Here is a 17665-nt window from a genome sequence, read left to right on the forward strand (position 1 = left end):
TGTCTGGCTCAGGAACTTATGCACAGTACAGGAGTCTGTCCTGGTAAATTGCACAGTAAATTCAAAATCATTGCCAGAGGCTGTGACATTCACAGCACAGAAAATACTTCTGCAACCTCAGGGCATGGCTAAGCTCTTTACCGTCCAGCATGAAGACTGTGGCCTTGTTAATGTCAAAATAAAAGCAGATAGATAGATAGAAAAAAAAGCCTTAAATTTATTCTCAGTGCCAAATTCATAACACCCTATAGATTTGTCTACTTTTAAAACAAATGTTTTTTCAGCTTTAATTAAAGAATGAAAAAGAAAGACTGCATCAAAACTCAGACATTAACACCAGAAGAATTTTTTCCTTTGAAAGTTGTAGATTTGAAGCAAAACGATTTAGCCAGAGGCTGGGATCTACATGGATACACATATTTAAATGTAAATTCATGATGATCTGCTGTATTTGTGTTCCCATCTACCTTCAGAACGTCATGTGATAAATACGAGGTTTTATTTTGAAAATATCAGGCCGGAAGTAGCGTCATATCCTGTGGTTTACACAATAATCTTCACCCAAGTCTTTACATCGTCCAAGTCAAGCGCTCCACTGTTTTAATTCCTACAAATGGATTTCTGCCTTCTGTCCGCAGTGTGTTATTTTATACCGCTATACTTACTCATTCAGTTCCTGCGCTTCATCTTTGCGGATGCTGACTTCACTCTGCTGTGGGCATGCGTGGTAGGAACCAAACCAGGTAAGCTAAAGCTAAACCTGCCCCACTTCCTTTTGATTGTTTGATCCCCCTTATTTATTTACAAGAGAGAGCATGGCAGTGGCTGTTTGTTGATGAGGTGATGGCTGTCACCTGTGGGCGGAGCGGGGCTTGACCGTGACGCTTCACTCAAACAATACTGGGGTTTTCACGTTTGACCACATACATGAAGTTCCTCTGAGATCTGTACAGGTCAAAGTTTACTTGTCTTCTGACATTCTCAGTTGTCATTGTGAGTCAGCAGAACTAACCATGCATCTTAAGTGCATTTATAGTTAAACTAGGAGGAGTGAGGCTCTGATGTATGAAGGCAAATAAGGGCCATAAAAAATCTAATTTGAGCAGCCACTGAATACTTAATATTAAAAATTAATCACAGCTGAATTCATAACATTGAAATATTTTACTTTGAAAACCATGTATCTGAATTTATTGGTTCTGAATTCACCTCTTTGAACTTAAAATATTTTTAAAAAAACCACATCATCTAGAAATGTGATGTCAGAATACGACATGAGACAAAATGTTCACATATGAAAACTAACATGTATCCAGAAAGCACATGTGCTTTGAATTCACCTGTGGGTTTTCACATGTGACTTTTTTGCAAGGATATGGTCTATGTTGTGAAACTTTGCCTTCACATCTTAATTATTCTATTTATTTAACCAGGAAGTCTTCCGCTGAAGCATGATCTCATTCATCTCTGTCCTGACAGGAGAGGCTGATGTTCATGTACCGTAGCCACAGATCCAGCATGTTTCAACATCTGTGTAACATCTGTTTTGTGTAACCACAGAGGCCAGGTTGAAAGGTCTGGTGGTGTGGGTCACTGGAGCCTCCAGTGGCATCGGAGAGGAGCTGGCCTACCAACTGGCAGGCTGCGGGTCTCGCCTGGTTCTGTCTGCCCGCCGCGTGGATGAGCTGAACAGGGTGAAGCGTCGCTGCCTGGGTGAGTGGAGGTTTTCTTTTTGGTCAAATTGCAGTATCGCCTGGTTAAAAAGCAATCAAGACCAAAAGGAAAGTCATATAGTCCTACTTAAAATGATCTAATGCAATACAAAGTGTTTACCTCTCAGTGCAATTGCAACATGACAGTATAACATGGTGATAATAACACATATTTTTGTTATATCATATTACATTGCCATAGGACTGAGTGATCTTTTCCAAGCACCAATAAATTACTTACCGGTATATACTTTCACTGTGACTCTTTTCCATTAAGTCTTACTCAGTTCTTGACTAGCTGAATTCTCCTCATCATTTATTCCTCAAGAGTGTTCCAACCTAGAAGATCAGGATATTCTTGTTCTTCCACTTGATCTGTTGGAGAGGGCGTCCCATGAGGCAAAAACGAAAGCTGCTATCCAGCACTTTGGCAATGTAAGGCCTCTGCACTTTATCATTTATAATACAGCCCTTTTTCCTTATTTCTACTTATTTCACAGGGATTTCAGTAATCTTGTTTTTACGGCATGAATATTTCCATTTTATTAACTACTCAATCACAAGATTTAGGTTCCAGTAACATAGTAGACATGCTCTCTGAGCACACGCTTAAAATTGTCTTGACTTATTTAAAAGATGGAATATTCAACTCAACTGTCATGTCAAATCATAAATGACATCCAACCTCATCCAAATTTTAATTGAGCTTAGATTTTTTCCCATTTCATTACTACTGTGCTCAGATTCAATTTTGGTCAAACCACACTATCATATCCATGCATTGCGATTATCTGCAAAATAATTCAGATTTTTTACTTCTTACTTACTCTCTGGTTCTGTCCACTTTTGTGTGCTAATTCAGGTTGACATCCTAATTAATAATGGTGGGCGAAGCCAGCGCTCCCTGTGCTTGGAGACCAGTATCGACGTGTACGAGGCCTTGATGGAGCTTAACTTCCTGGGAACGGTCTCACTCACCAAGCAGGTGCTGCCTCACATGACGCAGCGAGGCTCTGGGAGTATTGTGACTGTCAGCAGTGTGGTCGGCCTCACCGGGGCGCCCCTGGCAACCGGATACTCTGCCAGCAAACATGCTCTGCAGGTATCATTTCTTTGATCCAGAGCTGTGTTACGTAACTGTGCGTTTTCCATTAGTTTTTATTCATTTCATTTATTTTTGACTTTGTTTTTCAGGAGTACTTGCCTTTACCCTTTCTTTTACTTAGTTTCAGCTTAAGTGTTAGTACTTTTAAGGGTTAAGTGGAATGTGTGTCAAGTAATTATTTTATGTGTTCTGTGTTGTAACTGTTGTTATAGTTACTGTAACTGACTACCTTGGTTTGTACACCACTGTTGGAATAGGCTCCTATTATACTGGAGCAGATCAAACAGATTTGAATCCTTACCTTGGCTCCAGTTTTATCTATGAAAATAAATATCCTTCCAAGTTATTACCTGCCCAAGCATAATCTTGAATGAGCGCATCGTGTTGCTGATGGTTACTGTGATGTCCACAGGGCTTCTTCAATTCCCTTCGGACTGAGCTGACCGACTATCCAAAAATACTCATCAGCACAGTGTGTCCAGGGCCTGTGCAATCACAGATTGTCCACAATGCCTTCACAGAGGAACTGGGCATGGTAAGGCTTTTTTATTAGTCATACAGCTTATTTGAAGTTTTGAATACAAGATTGTTCTGTATTTTATCGTTATCGTTCAATATTTGTTTGATATGCCATTAGCCATTTCATGGGAGACTGGTTTGGTTCCATAACTTGACATGTTTTCCTTTTTTTTTTTTTTTCTCTTCCTTTACCTAAGCCTATAACCACAGTTGGTGACCAGCAACACAAGATGCCAACGAGCCGCTGTGTGCGTTTAATCCTGGTGGGCATTGCCAATGGTGCCAAGGAAATGTGGATAGCCCAGCAGCCCTTTCTCCTGTTTTACTACATGTGGCAGTACACTCCCACATGGGCCTGGTTCATCACAAATGTGCTGGGCAGAAAAAGAGTGCAGAATTTCAAAGCTGGTCTGGTAGGTACACAACTTACTGGATTAAGATGGTTTCCAGGGCACATATTCAACTTAATGATAGGCTAGGTTTATTGTCAGTGTTGATCACCCCAGTGATGCCTTTAGTTTTTCATTTGGTCTTAAAAACCTTCATGTGCTGTTGCAAAAATGTTTTCAGAGTTGCACTGTAGCAGGAACTGGATCAAAAGTCTAATTTTACATAGAGCCAATCAGAAAGTGCTAATATGCGACAGGCATTGTGTTTGTCGTCTGGTTTGTCGTCTGGTTTGTTTCTGTTTGCGCGGCCTTGCTGTTGCATTGTGTAAGGCTGACCTTGCTTCATCAGACCTGGGATTGGGGGATTCTTGCTGTGTGAACAGTCTGAAAATACTTGAATAAAGCAGAACGTGGCAGACACTATTTAGAGCTGTCTCTTAACAGCTGGGGGGGCTCAGCTGTTACTGACCTTGCTTCAGTCTAATAAGAAGAAGGGGGTGGCCAGGGTCTGACAGTGAGCATGACTACTTCCCGGCGGCGCTGACTGACTGACTGACTGACCGGTGTGTCTGGTGGCCTCTGCTGGACAGTGACAGCTGAGGGCCATGCAAAAAGGTCATGTTCCAACCGGTCAGACATTTTAGCGTCACAGTGTTACCCCAGTTGGATAGGTTGAGCTGGGAGAGTGCTACAGTAGGGCCTGTGACGTATCATTTTGAAAGACAAAAATAAAAAACTGTGTGTAGGCTATATGTATAAATTAAATCTAAAGATTATTCCTAAATGGTGAAGTCACTGCAGTAAAGCAATGTCAGGGTAATGCATGTTGCAGTTAATGCATAAAAAGCAATCATATACACACTATGCAATTATTCCGGATTTACAAAATGTTTCACCTGGATGCACTACATTTACAGGTGTAGTCGGAAACCTTTTGAGTGCATCAGTGCTCTTAGATCGCTGCTATATGACTGGAATTACTATATTAACACTGCATTCATAGCCTGTTTAATAAACCAGGAGTTAGGCCTGTTTTTTGGCTATATAGAAACAAAACTGGATAGTGGACACAGCCTACTGGTGCACTCTAGTATGTGACTGATAAACAATTTATAATGAACAAGCACATTATGCACCATTGCACAGCATTATCAAGAAGAACAAGAGAAATGTCAATGAATTTGAATGAAACTCGCCTATTGACTAATTTTGCAAGGTTGTTAATTTGCTATCATTTACAACAGTCGACCATCAATGCTAACAGCGAGCTTCTTCTTTTGCAGGATGCAGACTCTGCATACTTCACTAAGCCCAAGTCCTCCTGAAAATCACACACTGAAGAGGAAAACATAGTTTGTTGCATTCCTAATGCTTGAACTGGATATTGAGAGGGGTTTGCCTGCAGAATGTCAAGGTCTTTCCTTTTACATAAAAGGAAAATGTTTAAGGACACAACTGCTTGAAAGGCTCGCAGCTCTCTTCTCAGGGCATTACAGGGTTTGAAAAAAAAGACTCGGGTGCATTTTCAATTCACCCCAAGTTGTCACCTTTAAAATTTGGATGTGCCCACTCAGACTTTAATGTAAGACTATATTATATGAATACAGAGCAGTGCTTTCACCTAAAATGAAAAGTAAATCCATTTTTTGATGCTTTTACTATCTTTGTACCAAACTACTTCCAATTCACGCTAACATCTAGCAGAGAGCCTACATGATTGTGGGAATAATATTTCATTTGACCACTGGCACTAACTGGTTGAATGCCTAATACCATTTAGTTTGGATCAAATCCCTGCATTGCAAAGTTTGCTTAGTGAAACGAATACCAAAATTGCTTCTGGCAAGCTATTTTATTATAAGTATATACAGTTACACATATAAAATCAACAATATATACAAGAGACTATGGCAAATTCAATTAACTCTTCATTCTAAATTGTAAACAAGTGAACTGTAAACAAAACAATAGCAAATATTTACTAACCACATCACATATACTGCAAGACAAACCCAAGGCACATCCTTGAATTTAACACTTCCTAACAAAACATTAAAATTCATGTCCCTTTTTGTGGACATTGAGGGAAACACCTGAAAATTGTGAAACCTAAAAAGTACAATGAGACTGGAGGTATTCAGCTGGCATCTCCTGAAGGGGAAGTGGGCAAATTTCTTCACTTTGTTTTTTTTAAGCACAAACAATAAACAAACCACAAAGCGTATGTGCTTCTGTGGAAACCAATCAGTGGCACAAGTGGGATAACTCTTGTTTAAGATATAAATGTTCAAAGCAAACATGTCTGCTGTAATGTACTGTTCTAGAAAGCACTCAACATTGTTTTGTTGCTGCAACTTGCTCAACAGATTTTGTAACTTGCACATCAATAAAGAGTGTTAATGCCACTGTGTCTTCCTGTGTGGTGCAGGGAACCAAAAAGTCAAATCCATGTGAAACGCAAAAAAGGTTCCCATACATACTCTTCTCAACTCAAGTAAGTTTCAATAATAAAACTTCAGAGATGAACATTGTTTCCTTCGCTTTTTTTTTTTTTTACTTTTAACATGAATCTCTTAATGACAACCATTCATTTTGGAAATGGACATTTTGCTGTGGTAGTATCAACTGAAAGGCATCCTCTTCCTTCCCCGGAGTGTGGGAAGAGAAGAGACAGTTAGTGAATGGGAGTTCAGCAGGAAGGGCAGAAGGAGCCATGGGTCAGAGGCAGGGGAAGTGAAGGGGGGCCGAGGAGTAAATGGGGTACCCTAGAGGGGGATCTGCTGCCTGAACAGTTAGGTTTCTCAGCATGATGGGGTGAGCCTGGATGCTGTAGCGCTCCTCATCGTCATTAGTAGCGTACAGTAGCTCCCAGGACAGGTTGGCCCACTGTCCGCGCACCCCCTCTCCATTCAGACGGCCAACCTGCACCAGCTGCTCCTGCAGGGACAGGACTCGCCCCGTGTAAGTACCCTGTGGACAAGCACAGTAATAACTATATTACATTTCAATCAGATTGCCTCAAACTCTGAATTGTGTTGTTAGATAACTTCTATTGTATGGCAATGATTTAATCAGAGTGGGGGTGTATGTTAGGTAACCACAGATGTCCCCTACGTTTGGTAAGGTAATAAAAAATAGAATACAAAGGATGACTGGTGATTACCATAGTGAGGTCGTGTCCCAGAGAGAAGAGGAAGGGTTTCTCCTGCAAGACGCTGTCATGCCAGCCTCTCTCTGTTACCAGGCCAATGTACCAGTCCCTTTCATATTCCTCCAAGGTGCTGAACAGTTCCTCAGGGGATTCCATGGGCCCCAGACTTGCCTGATCAAACAGCAGCTTGAAACTGAACCTGAAGGCAAACAAAACCACAGAGGCAGGACATACATGAAATCATGGCCCTTTTCTTGCGACAGGAATAAGTGTTTGTGGCTGTAGTGATCAAAATCTAGAATACACTCATTGCCCATTTACCTGAAAGCTCGAAGTGCGAGCTGGTAAAGTTCTTTACTAGAAGAAAGCCAGTCGAGTCCTTCTGTCCATGGTACGTCTCCACAGTAGAGCCTGTACACATAACTGGGGCTGGTGAAGGCAGACTCTGCCCCCAAGGAGACGAGGCATGACAGAGCCACCTGAGCATGCAGCTCTTTCAGCGCCTCATCCTCCTTCAGGGCTTTGGTCATGTCCTCTGAGGCTTCGCCCTGCACGGCAGGCCCAAACTGCCCCAGGGTAAACCGAAACCAGTCCTCAGGGAACAAAGGCCTGAGCTGCAGCAAGCGGGATGGTAGCAAGGGGGCTGTCCTCCATCCTGTGGGCAGGTTGAACACCTCTGACTGAGGGCAGCTGAAATTTAAATGAGGGAGAGATCCGGGGCTCTCTCTGAAGACTTCTGGGTTCCGGCCCTTATCCACTGCTGGAAGCCCGAGGCTTAGTCCCAGAGGCTGCAGTGGCTGCAGGGCCGAGAGGGCCATGCTTTCAAACAGGCTGTCCATCTCCACAGAGCCTGGGAGGGAGGGCCCGGTCTGCAGTGCTGTGTGTCCCAGCTGGGCCTCTGTACTCACTAATGCCACTGTCCGCCTGGCTGGTTGGGGTCCAAATAAGTCATCCTCATCTGACCAGTCGCCGAAGGAGGTCAAACTAGAGCTGTCCTGCCTAAACTTCAGAGAGGACACATTGGACTCCACTATGACAGCCTCTACAGGCTGGGTGTGAGTGGACTGGGCCAGCTGGGAAGACTGGGACTTCCTGCCTCCACCTGCTGGCCCTTCTTCGCTGCTCCAGGGAAAGCCTTTATGCTTCTGAACACAGTAGCGCAGGAGCAACCAGACCAGCGCCTTCAGAAAGTCATCCTGGAGTTTCCTCAGGTTGTCATGAGAGTCGATGATGCCAGAGAGCACATTTCGGGCATCAGAGTACACCCGCACTGGGAGGGCGGCACAAGGGGTGAGGGCGTTACCCCAATGCAGGTTAAGGCCCTGGGTGAAACCAAGCCTCTCGGGGCGTTCAAAAGCTGCTTCAAACACCTCGTCCACTCTTCGTGCTTCTACTGTGTGGCAAGAAGTCTCCTGCAGCTCCAGACCCTGTAACAAATCACACAGCACACGCACAACTAAATCTCCTGATGAATCACTGTACATCAACAGCAGTGATTCCTAACACACAAACAATGCCAAACTGAAATAAACAGATACAGTACCTTAATATTGACAGTACAGTAGCCGTATCCCCTCTCCAGGATCATTATCCAAACCATGCGGTCCTGAAAGCGGCCGAGGAAGTGAGAGCCCGGGGCTAAAGAACCTACAGTAGGGAGAGGAAATCATCAGCCATCCGTGCGTCTAACACGTTAGTTAGAGAGATGTTGTGATATGAGAATTGAGGGCAAGAAAGAAGGGAAAACACATATAACATATACATCATGTAACATATACATAAGTAAGAGACCCCTGGACACACAGCCCTTTCATTTTGCATCAGTAGCGCATCTCTCTGCTGACTACGTGGATAACTTGGCTACCGGATGAGCTGCAGGGAGACGCTTACCATCGCAGTTGTACAGGAAGGTCATGATACTGTTTAAACTGGCTGACTGCACAGAGATCTAAATATTGAATCTGTTCTCGGCCTTGGCTTTCCATTAGTCTCTAAAATTCATTCCTCTTATGGGAGACGACTTGGAGAATTCCTACAATGAGGGCTTTTCATTTTTGGAGGGCAGAAAAGAGCGGACAGACGTTTATTTCAAAATGGATGAATGGCAGTGGCAAGGTGATGGAGGCTTTTGTTTTAAGTTGACTAGTGTTCGCATGGCTCAAGGATAATGTCATGTCCCATAATGGCATCTCGGAACAGTCACAGACGCTACCTCATGATGGGAAGTGACATGCTGGGCATACTCCTTTCCTGCTCATTGCTCACTGCGCCACAACCCCCGGTGTCACACAGGGGGCAGAGGAAAGCAAAAGAACACTACAAACTGCCATCTTCAGACTGTGAGCATCAAAAGACTTAACAAGCGCTTATTTTGAATTATACATCACAGCTAGGGCACCCCAAGCTAGCCAAGAAAACAATAAGATTGAGTGATGACATCACTGCTGCAGTTTTTTTTCTGTTTTGAGTCATCAATCCATAAATAATTAAGCTTGTACTTGCACTGTTTTTTCTCTTGCCCCCTCCTGATAGCACATAGAGCACTGTACAAAAATCCCAGTAGCGGCTCCGTTTGGCCTAAGAGTATTACGCGGTTAATGGTGTGGAAACATTTGGATGTAATGAATACAGATCAGAGCTATTTTGTTCGGGTCACTTCACAGGAAGCTCAACTGGATCATGCGAGCTTGCATTACTGCCAGCAGCTCCAATGAGCTGCTCACAACAACATTCCTCTTAATATTAAACCATGAGGCGCTCCTTCCACGCTCTCTCATCTGCATACAGTCCCTGCTTGACCCATCTGAAAGTTCACAATGTCACCGCAATTACAAGTCATCACACACTGTAAGAAAAAATAAATTCTGAATGCTAATGAACTCTATTTACAACTCAAGTGTAGCCTTGTTTCAAGTATTCCTACTGCTGCGGGCGGTAAATAGCATGGCAAAATCAGCAAGAAGAAATACGTAACTCATAGCAAAATCTCAATCCAAATTCAAGCCTCATCAAGTGATATCAGATTTAGTTTAGATCTCATTAAAATCCATGTTTTTACTTAGCACTACAATTGGACTCTCTAGACTAAGAGTGCTTATCTAGTTGCAGTCAATTTCTGTTTGTGACAGTGAACAAAGAGTGGTTTTCTCTTGAGGGTGTTATTTTTCTTCATGTAATGAACAGGATTTTTTGGGGAAAAAAATACTGGAATAAAACTGAAATACTAATTCTAATTTTAAATACAATATAAATGCCAAAATATCAAACACCTTTCACTTCCAAAATATTTCTGAAAGATGAAGAGGAAGACACGGGACAGATGTAAGAGATATCAGGCTTGGCCAACTAACCCAGTGACCCTCTTGCGAAGGCCGTCCTCAGAGCCGAGGCCAGACTCCCACTCATCTGCTGGTAGAAGATGGAGTCGGGGCAGGGGCAGGCGGTACCGACGGGCCCCGGCCAACTGCGCTGAGGCCTGGGGAACCCCACCAGGAAGATGGGCAGGGTGAAGAGCGGCAGCAGAGGGGCAGACAGCATGGCAGAGAGGGTCAGCACTGCCAGCAGCAGCGGGCACAGGGAGGCATTCAGCGCCAGGAGAGTTCCGGCCGACTGACGGCGCTGCTTCTTCTCCGTCCAAGACGTCACCAACACGGTCAGCGTGAACTTCAGCTTGGCCAGGAACTGGACTACTCTGTCAATCAGGAGGCCCACCTGGGTCAGGCAGAAACAGACGTGAACATTTAGAGCACTGATGCCATTTACTCCTCAGGTCTTATCAACTGATGTTTGTGTGGTATATGTTGTGGTGATTTGTTATGTGCTTCATTGTGCTCTTATGTGTTTTTTACTGTTTTTATTATGTATTTTACTGTGTTTTTCAGTAAACCCTATCTGCAAACCAAATTTCCCAAAATTTAGAACAATAATCACATGAACCTACTAGTGGTAATTACAAATAGGATATGTGGGATCTTTTGTGGGCTCCGCTATCTCTCACCAGGCATCACAAATTAGAGAAGTGTCAACACAAGCAGTAAACACAGCATCGCATCCACTGATATTAGCAGTCCAAGGTATTCAAAATCCAAAATATCAGAAAAAGGAGAAATGCTGTGGTTCGTTTATGGTTGACTTTAAATTCAGAAATATAAATAATTTTGGATGAGGGTGTTCCAATAAGTAAAACCTGAAGAATGCTTGAAAGCTGAAGCAATGAAAGCTTTGTTCTTCTGCTTCTTCCGATATGACCTGAACGCAGCAGAATATCTGGCAGCCAGCAGAGTAAACAAGGAAGTGTGTCAGCAATGCTAAAAAGGTTTCAAATGGACTATTATAACTGAAATGTCTTGATAATAGATATTTAATGACATGGAACTACAGTGTGAGTCTTATTGTGTTGAAAAGATGTTTTTTAATCACTTTTGGTTTCAACAGTTGGAGCTTGCGTTGGCCCTTGAGTGTGTATTGGACAACAGCACTAGTGGCGAACTGAAGCTACTTATAGCTCTACAGTGAAGTAAATGACACAATTTTGAACACAATCAAATGTCATGATGGAAAAAACTAGGAAAATGAGGCCCAGGTTGAAAATAACTGGAACTATCCTTTAAGCCTGTGCAGTGGCGATATACGGTTTGGAACGGCCTATGGTGCTGAAAGAAGGTAAAATATTTTAAGTTGTTCTTACTAGAAGAAGCTGGACTCCGGTTCCCAGGTTGTCCCAGCCTTGCAGTGTGTTGTCTCCAACTGCCAGCCGCACTGAGACCACCACCACCATCTGGAGCAGAGCGTCTTCTGAGCTCTGCCACACCTGCACATCAACAAAGAGCAGCCACTGAACTCAACATGGCAGGCACAAAAAACGCTGTGGGCTTGCAGTCACAAAAGCACATTTAATGTTAAGAAAATCACAGAAATCCTGCTAACCCAGAGCAGACAAAAGCATCTGTTTTTCTCTATTATCACCAATCGATATGCACTGATACGTTTTTTGACTGATTTCTTCTGAATAACAGGAGATCACTAGAACAGGAGGTTTTTAAAAAATATAAGCTTCTTATTGGGATGAATAGTTTCTGTTTGTTATGTCCATGTTTATGCTTAAATAAAAAAACGAAATTGTGTGTACCACTCTAAAGGCCCGTGTGAATCCCACACTGAGGGAAGCTGTGTGGAGCAGCTGCAGAGATTTGTCCATGGACAGGAAAGCGATCATTGCAAATGGAGACACTGTGGAGTGAAACATAATAAATACTAGGTAAAAACAACAACACACATTTACCCACACAACATATACAGAGCATATACAGAGCACTGTTGTTCTTCTGTTTTCACATAGCAAACGCCTGAGGCAGAGGTGAAGACCGAAGAACATGCGACTCAAAATAACCATCTATGATGAGCTCACCGAGATTGAGAAGGACTCTTCTGATTGCTGCAGCAATGTATAGACCTTTGTTCCTCTGCTTGAATGTCTGCACACTGGACATTCCTTTTGGGTACAGGGGATTGAGCAACACCCCTCCAAATACATAGGCCCCCTGGATCTCTCCGAGAGCCCAGCAGAGGATGAAGAGGACAAGGAGGAGGTAGCTGACAGGCGCCTGGGGTCCGCTAACCAAGCTCTGGGGCTGGGCTGAACCAAGGAAATGATGCAGTAGTCCTGCCTCTGCCATGGCCACCAGTAGCACGCTTAAATACAGCAGCAGCTCCCTGCAGCCCAGACGCCAGCCAAAGGAACTAGGAGGAGGAGGCGACCCCCCTCTACGCCATCCACGGTCCCCGCAGGCCGGCCTGGACCCTCCGCAGAGAGTGCCAATCTGGCTGAGGTCCAGGCTCAACAGAAATCCCATGGAGACGGAGAAGAGAACCACACCCAGCGTGGACGGGATGAAGAAATTACAAACAGCTACGCCAACAGATACAGCAAACATCACCAGTAGCCTGCAGGACAGAGTACACACAAACAGTCAGGACAGAGAATACACAGGATAGGGTCACACTTGTCATTTCAATATGAGTTTTAGAATCCAATCACAACAAGTCGGTCGCATTATGGGACAAGTCTGAATGCACAAAAATTTGATTTTGCCCACATTGCTGTATCTTCAAAATCAGATATGGAAGTGATTAGGCTTGCATCGTGATTGGAATTCTATGTAGTTTGGATGCAAATCAGCCACAATGCGCATAGAAGCAACATAGAGAGATGGAAAGAGAGAGCGTGAAAAAGCAAGGCAGAAGCAGATTTATATAGATACAGACAGAGGAGATGCATAACAGACATTTTCAGGCCAATTGTGGACATACAACGATGTGATCTGACAGAATCCAATCTTTGGAATTAGATCTCAAAACTCATGGTGAAATGATGAGTGTAACCATGGCCATACAGTACCACAGGATCTCATCAAACCATAGGAAAGAGAGACTGGGGTCATTTACAAACACGTTCTAATTTTCTGACATTTGTTGATAAGTTCACTACTTTCAAATTTTCTAACATTTGCTTATAAGTCAAATTTCTAACGTTAGCCTGGTAACTAGCTTTTGGCAAGGCTGTTTTAATACTAAAAGCAGTCATACTGAATTCAATGTGCAAATTCAATGTGCGGGACCATATTTTCAAATTGCCATTTGTGAAAATGTGTTATTTAACGCTGAATTTGTGAAAACTTTTTTAATAAGGGATTTAAGATCAAATCTGTTTGAAGGAGTCATGCTTGAGGCTCGTTGCTCCAGTATATTAATGTGTTTGTTACTATCCAACAGTGTTGATGATACAGTAGTCCTCCAACAGCAATATGCATAGCCTACTTTTATTAAGCTTTCATTACATATATATTGACAAACAAAAAACTCTACTACAGTTTACACTGATAACTCATTGAATCGGGAGATGTGACCAAATAACTACCTGAAGTTGCTGGACATGGGTGAGCCTCCCAAACCAAACACGAGAGCCTGCTCCATGCCCCAGAGGAGCAGGGCGTCAAGGGGAGACAGCATACCAAGCGCCCACAGCAGAGGTAGGAAGAGGAACAGCACATGGAGAACCTGACTGGCCAGCTGGAGCTCAGGGACAGGGCCTGTGAACCTGAATGACACCAACAAGTTGACAGAATTACAGCAACATTGATGCTATGCTACCATCCATGACATGATTTTAGATTGTAAAATACAGTAGCATGCTATAAGAGGATTTACCAGTTAATTAGACAACCACATTGCTGTTGCTCACCTATCAGCTAAGTCCACAGCGATGAAAGTGAAAATGTAGAGGGGCCGGGTGAGAGGGGTGATCTCATACGTGTCCTGTGCCTGGAAAGTGGCCGTCTCCGTGGCTGTGTTTACAATGAGGGAATACTCTGCTATACACAGCGTCACCCAACTCAGCACAAAGACAACCAGGGATACGCCAATGCTGCCGTAGAGAGCGGTCAGTTTGCCAAGTAACACGTACCACGTCCCAAAGCCACAGAGAACCCCAGCCAGTACTGTATGCAGCACCACATTCAGCCCAAACCTCTTCCCGGGGGCAATGAACCTTACAGTCTCTGGGCTGACACAGTGGGTGAACTCCACTTCCTCCTCATCAGCCAGGATGTTGGGCGCCCCCAGCCTCTCCACGGTGCCACTCCTCCGGGCAGCGTACAGCGCCAGGGCCTGGACACCCGCTGCAGCCCCGAACATGAGCATACCAGAGAGCACTGCGGCGTGGAGCTCCTGCAGCAGCTGCAGCTGGCACAGCAGGGTACCGATGCCCCCAAACAGCCATGGTGTCAGGAACAAGACTGCCTGGTTGACGTAGACATAAGGCGGGGCACAGTAGCCCAACTTGAAGCGTGGACCCCCCAACACGGTCTGGGGGAAGCGCTTCCAGAAGAACTCCTGCTTGTACTCATTGAGAAGGGGCACGTCTGGCCCCATCCTGACCATTCCCTAAGGGGTGGCAGGTCATCTCCACACAGCTGAGGGAGGGTTTCCATTCATCGTCCTGGACACAATCAAGCGGTCTGTAATGAATCACCATCTTTAGTTAGGTCTACATCTGAGGCATACTTAATACTAAATACACAGTGGCTGTTACGACCTGATCTGTTGAATCTAACGTTACTATGTGTAATGTTATAGGTCTGGGTTACAAACCATTACTTAATAATATAAGGGCTATCTATTACTGATCTATCATTAGTGTTATACCATAAGTTATAGCACAGTATGAGCCATGTTTTGGTACAGTGGCATTGCTAAGATACAAGACAGGAGCAACAGCTATAAAGTTGCCATGAAAACACAACACACAAGCCATCATAGCTTACTGAGTAGTAGTTAGACAGCTAATGTGGACTAACCTGAGCTAGCTAGTAGCCCAGCATTTTGAATCAGACCTAATATAACCAAACCAATAACTAGTAAATTGCATTTCTGTATCTCTCTGTGACTCTTCTTTGTCCCTTTATGTTTACCCTTAACGTTACCTTAGCTATCTAGCTAAGCCAGCAAGTGTTGTCAGCTGGGTTATCCGTTAGCTTGCTACTGCTAGCAGGTAAATAATAACAACTGGCTAGCTGCAATGCCGTTTGGGAGGAACGGACTTACCTTTAACAGTAGAACTGTCATTTGGAAAAGATGCCTTGTTATATGTTTGACGGTATGAGCAGTATTATGAGAAACAGGCGAAACCGCTAGCGTTAACATTAGCCGCTAGCTAACAGCTAGCAAGCCAAGCAACAACAGGATGATACACAGAGACATTGTAACCAATGGGACTCCAGGCTGCGGGAGAGCGAATCTTTGATTGGCCCTAAACTTGTAAACCCCGCCTCCTACAATCTCCATCGCCGCCCCTTGACATCACTCACTCACTCACACACACACACACACACACACACACACACTCAGCTATAACAGGAGAAAAACTACACACGAGTGGGATCCAAGGGTGTTTGTTTGGTTGCAAGCGTGACATTTAATTGAAAATATTTACAGTAAAACACTGATGCGTTACAAACGCACAAGGAGCGCCAAACGAGTAGCTGTTGTACACAAAATATAGGATACACTACAGTAAGCCAAAAACTCTTAAAAGATTACAAATGAGGGATTTAAGCAGTTGTCCAGAAGAACAATAAAACATTTTGTTGCTGTTGTGATGTAGGAACCCATTTTGGGTTCTGAACCATAAAAACACTTAATATAGGCAATCAAAATGGAAAATAATATCTAGGGGTTGAGATTTCTTTTATCAATATTTGAGTAAATCAAAAATTCATAGATAAGTGGAGGTCACCTTACATAATTCAGAATTAAAATAAGGCTGTCAATATGATAAGATATGAGAAGGTAATGCTGTCATGTCAGCCCAAGAAGACATATCTTACTGTTAATCTCAGAAGTGAAAGTGCAAATTACATTCACATGTACAGTATAGCTCCATTAGAAGCTATTGTAATGAAGAGTTGAGAAAAATAGACAAGATTAATACTTTTTTCTGTCCTCCCACAGACAACAAAGGGTTTTACCACTACAGCTTTCTTTCTACTGAACAATGAAAAGAACATCCCTCTTTGCAATTATAATTACATCAAATGACACACCCCATGCGACTGTTTATGCTCCTTATCCTAAGTAATTTTTCACCTTGGCACTTGCCAGTATCTTTAAATCCTGAAGCTTAAGCGCTTAGGCTACCCCAAAAACCGACATAGGATTAGTAATATTAATATTACATTCTAAATCCTTGTTATCATCTTTTTAATACAAAAGAGCAAATCCTAAGAGTATTTTATTATTTCAATATAATGAAAGTGATTGTCGTTAAGTGTCTCTGCCTCTCCCAAATGTTGATTTACTTTGAGTGACAGAAAGGAGGAGGGCAAAGAGGAGGATCATAAAGTGATCAAGTAAAAAGGCCACAATATCAACACAAAGAAAGACAATAATCTGGAGCAAAGGAGATTAGAATTGTTGTTGTTGTTATTCTTGGCTGGGGCTGAGGGGATAAGGGTGGACAGGAGGTTATGCTCCCTTGTCATCTTGAAAAAAGCAATTTCTGCTGTGTGTAGGACAAGATAAACAACAATAACAAAAAAGCTCATCAGTCACGACAACGTACACTACACCCTGTAATCCTCCCATAGCACCACTCGTGTGTATCGTTGCTCCAATTGTGTTAGGACTGGCTGGTGAAGAACATCCACTTGAATTAAGACTTAAGGGTTGTTAAAGGAGAAACACAAATGCAAATACTGTGGAGTGAAAAGGCCTACACACCATATTGGCCTATCCACAAATGGCAGACCATTACAGGATACTCTGAAAATTGATTTCTGATCCACAACCAGAGAACGGCTTATTTGTCTATTGCTTTGTTATTGTGTTATCGTGTTTCTGCAATTTCATCCGAGCAACAGGTTTTGTGTGATTGCAATAATGTGATAAATAACACACAAGTCCAATAATGTGATAATCACACACAAGTCCAGAAATGAATAGCGGTTAAGATTTAATGTTTGTACAAGGCGTAGCTCGTTCTGCTCTCAGCAGAATGTCTACACAAAATAAAAGCATTTTCCTGCTCATTCTAATTATCACTGTCACTCCAATCTTTTATCTGTATTTTCCCCTCTCTCTCTTTCTTTTCCTCTATTTTATTCCAGGGAGCCTGACAGGAAACAAATTACAGGAAAATGACAAGCGACAAGGATAACTCAATGACAGATTTTTAGAGAGGCAATATGGCAAGATTGTTTTTGAATGGAGAATTTATTTGTGGGGCTGAAAAATA

The 17665-nt window shown here is 43.1% G+C and overlaps 2 protein-coding genes across 2 annotated transcripts; one reads left to right on the forward strand and one right to left on the reverse strand.

Annotated features, from left to right (window-relative positions):
* The first annotated feature begins 561 nt into the window (after positions 1 to 561).
* dhrs7 (dehydrogenase/reductase (SDR family) member 7) lies at positions 562 to 5399 on the forward strand. The gene is made up of 7 exons (XM_071910961.2): positions 562 to 743; positions 1561 to 1713; positions 2041 to 2147; positions 2575 to 2814; positions 3230 to 3352; positions 3534 to 3749; positions 5009 to 5399. The coding sequence occupies exons 1-7, from the start codon at positions 614 to 616 to the stop codon at positions 5048 to 5050; spliced, it is 1011 nt and encodes a 336-aa protein (XP_071767062.2). The 5' UTR covers positions 562 to 613; the 3' UTR covers positions 5051 to 5399.
* An 814-nt stretch (positions 5400 to 6213) lies between these two features.
* Positions 6214 to 15584, reverse strand: pcnx4 (pecanex 4). The gene is made up of 11 exons (XM_071910960.2): positions 15478 to 15584; positions 14117 to 14891; positions 13793 to 13972; positions 12284 to 12819; positions 12005 to 12105; positions 11564 to 11686; positions 10227 to 10587; positions 8420 to 8523; positions 7198 to 8303; positions 6889 to 7075; positions 6214 to 6695 (listed from the first exon to the last, which is right to left on the reverse strand). The coding sequence occupies exons 2-11, from the start codon at positions 14812 to 14814 to the stop codon at positions 6444 to 6446; spliced, it is 3648 nt and encodes a 1215-aa protein (XP_071767061.1). The 5' UTR covers positions 14815 to 14891; positions 15478 to 15584; the 3' UTR covers positions 6214 to 6443.
* Positions 15585 to 17665: the final 2081 nt, after the last annotated feature.

This window comes from Centroberyx gerrardi, chromosome 17 (assembly GCF_048128805.1).
Source record: "Centroberyx gerrardi isolate f3 chromosome 17, fCenGer3.hap1.cur.20231027, whole genome shotgun sequence".
Taxonomy (NCBI): domain Eukaryota; kingdom Metazoa; phylum Chordata; class Actinopteri; order Beryciformes; family Berycidae; genus Centroberyx; species Centroberyx gerrardi.

Bases quoted from the DNA above. Each gene is read 5' to 3' on its own strand.
- dhrs7 (XM_071910961.2), top strand. From the start codon at position 614: ATGGATTTCTGCCTTCTGTCCGCAGTGTGTTATTTTATACCGCTATAC. The intron at 744-1,560 runs GTAAGCTAAAGC...GTGTAACCACAG, and splicing joins CGTGGTAGGAACCAAACCAG to AGGCCAGGTTGAAAGGTCTG. The intron at 1,714-2,040 runs GTGAGTGGAGGT...TTATTCCTCAAG, and splicing joins GGTGAAGCGTCGCTGCCTGG to AGTGTTCCAACCTAGAAGAT.
- pcnx4 (XM_071910960.2), bottom strand. From the start codon at position 14,814: ATGGTCAGGATGGGGCCAGACGTGCCCCTTCTCAATGAGTACAAGCAG. The intron at 12,820-13,792 runs GTAGTTATTTGG...TCTGTCCTGCAG, and splicing joins CCCATGTCCAGCAACTTCAG to GCTACTGGTGATGTTTGCTG. The intron at 10,588-11,563 runs GTAAGAACAACT...TGCCTGACCCAG, and splicing joins CCGGAGTCCAGCTTCTTCTA to GTGGGCCTCCTGATTGACAG.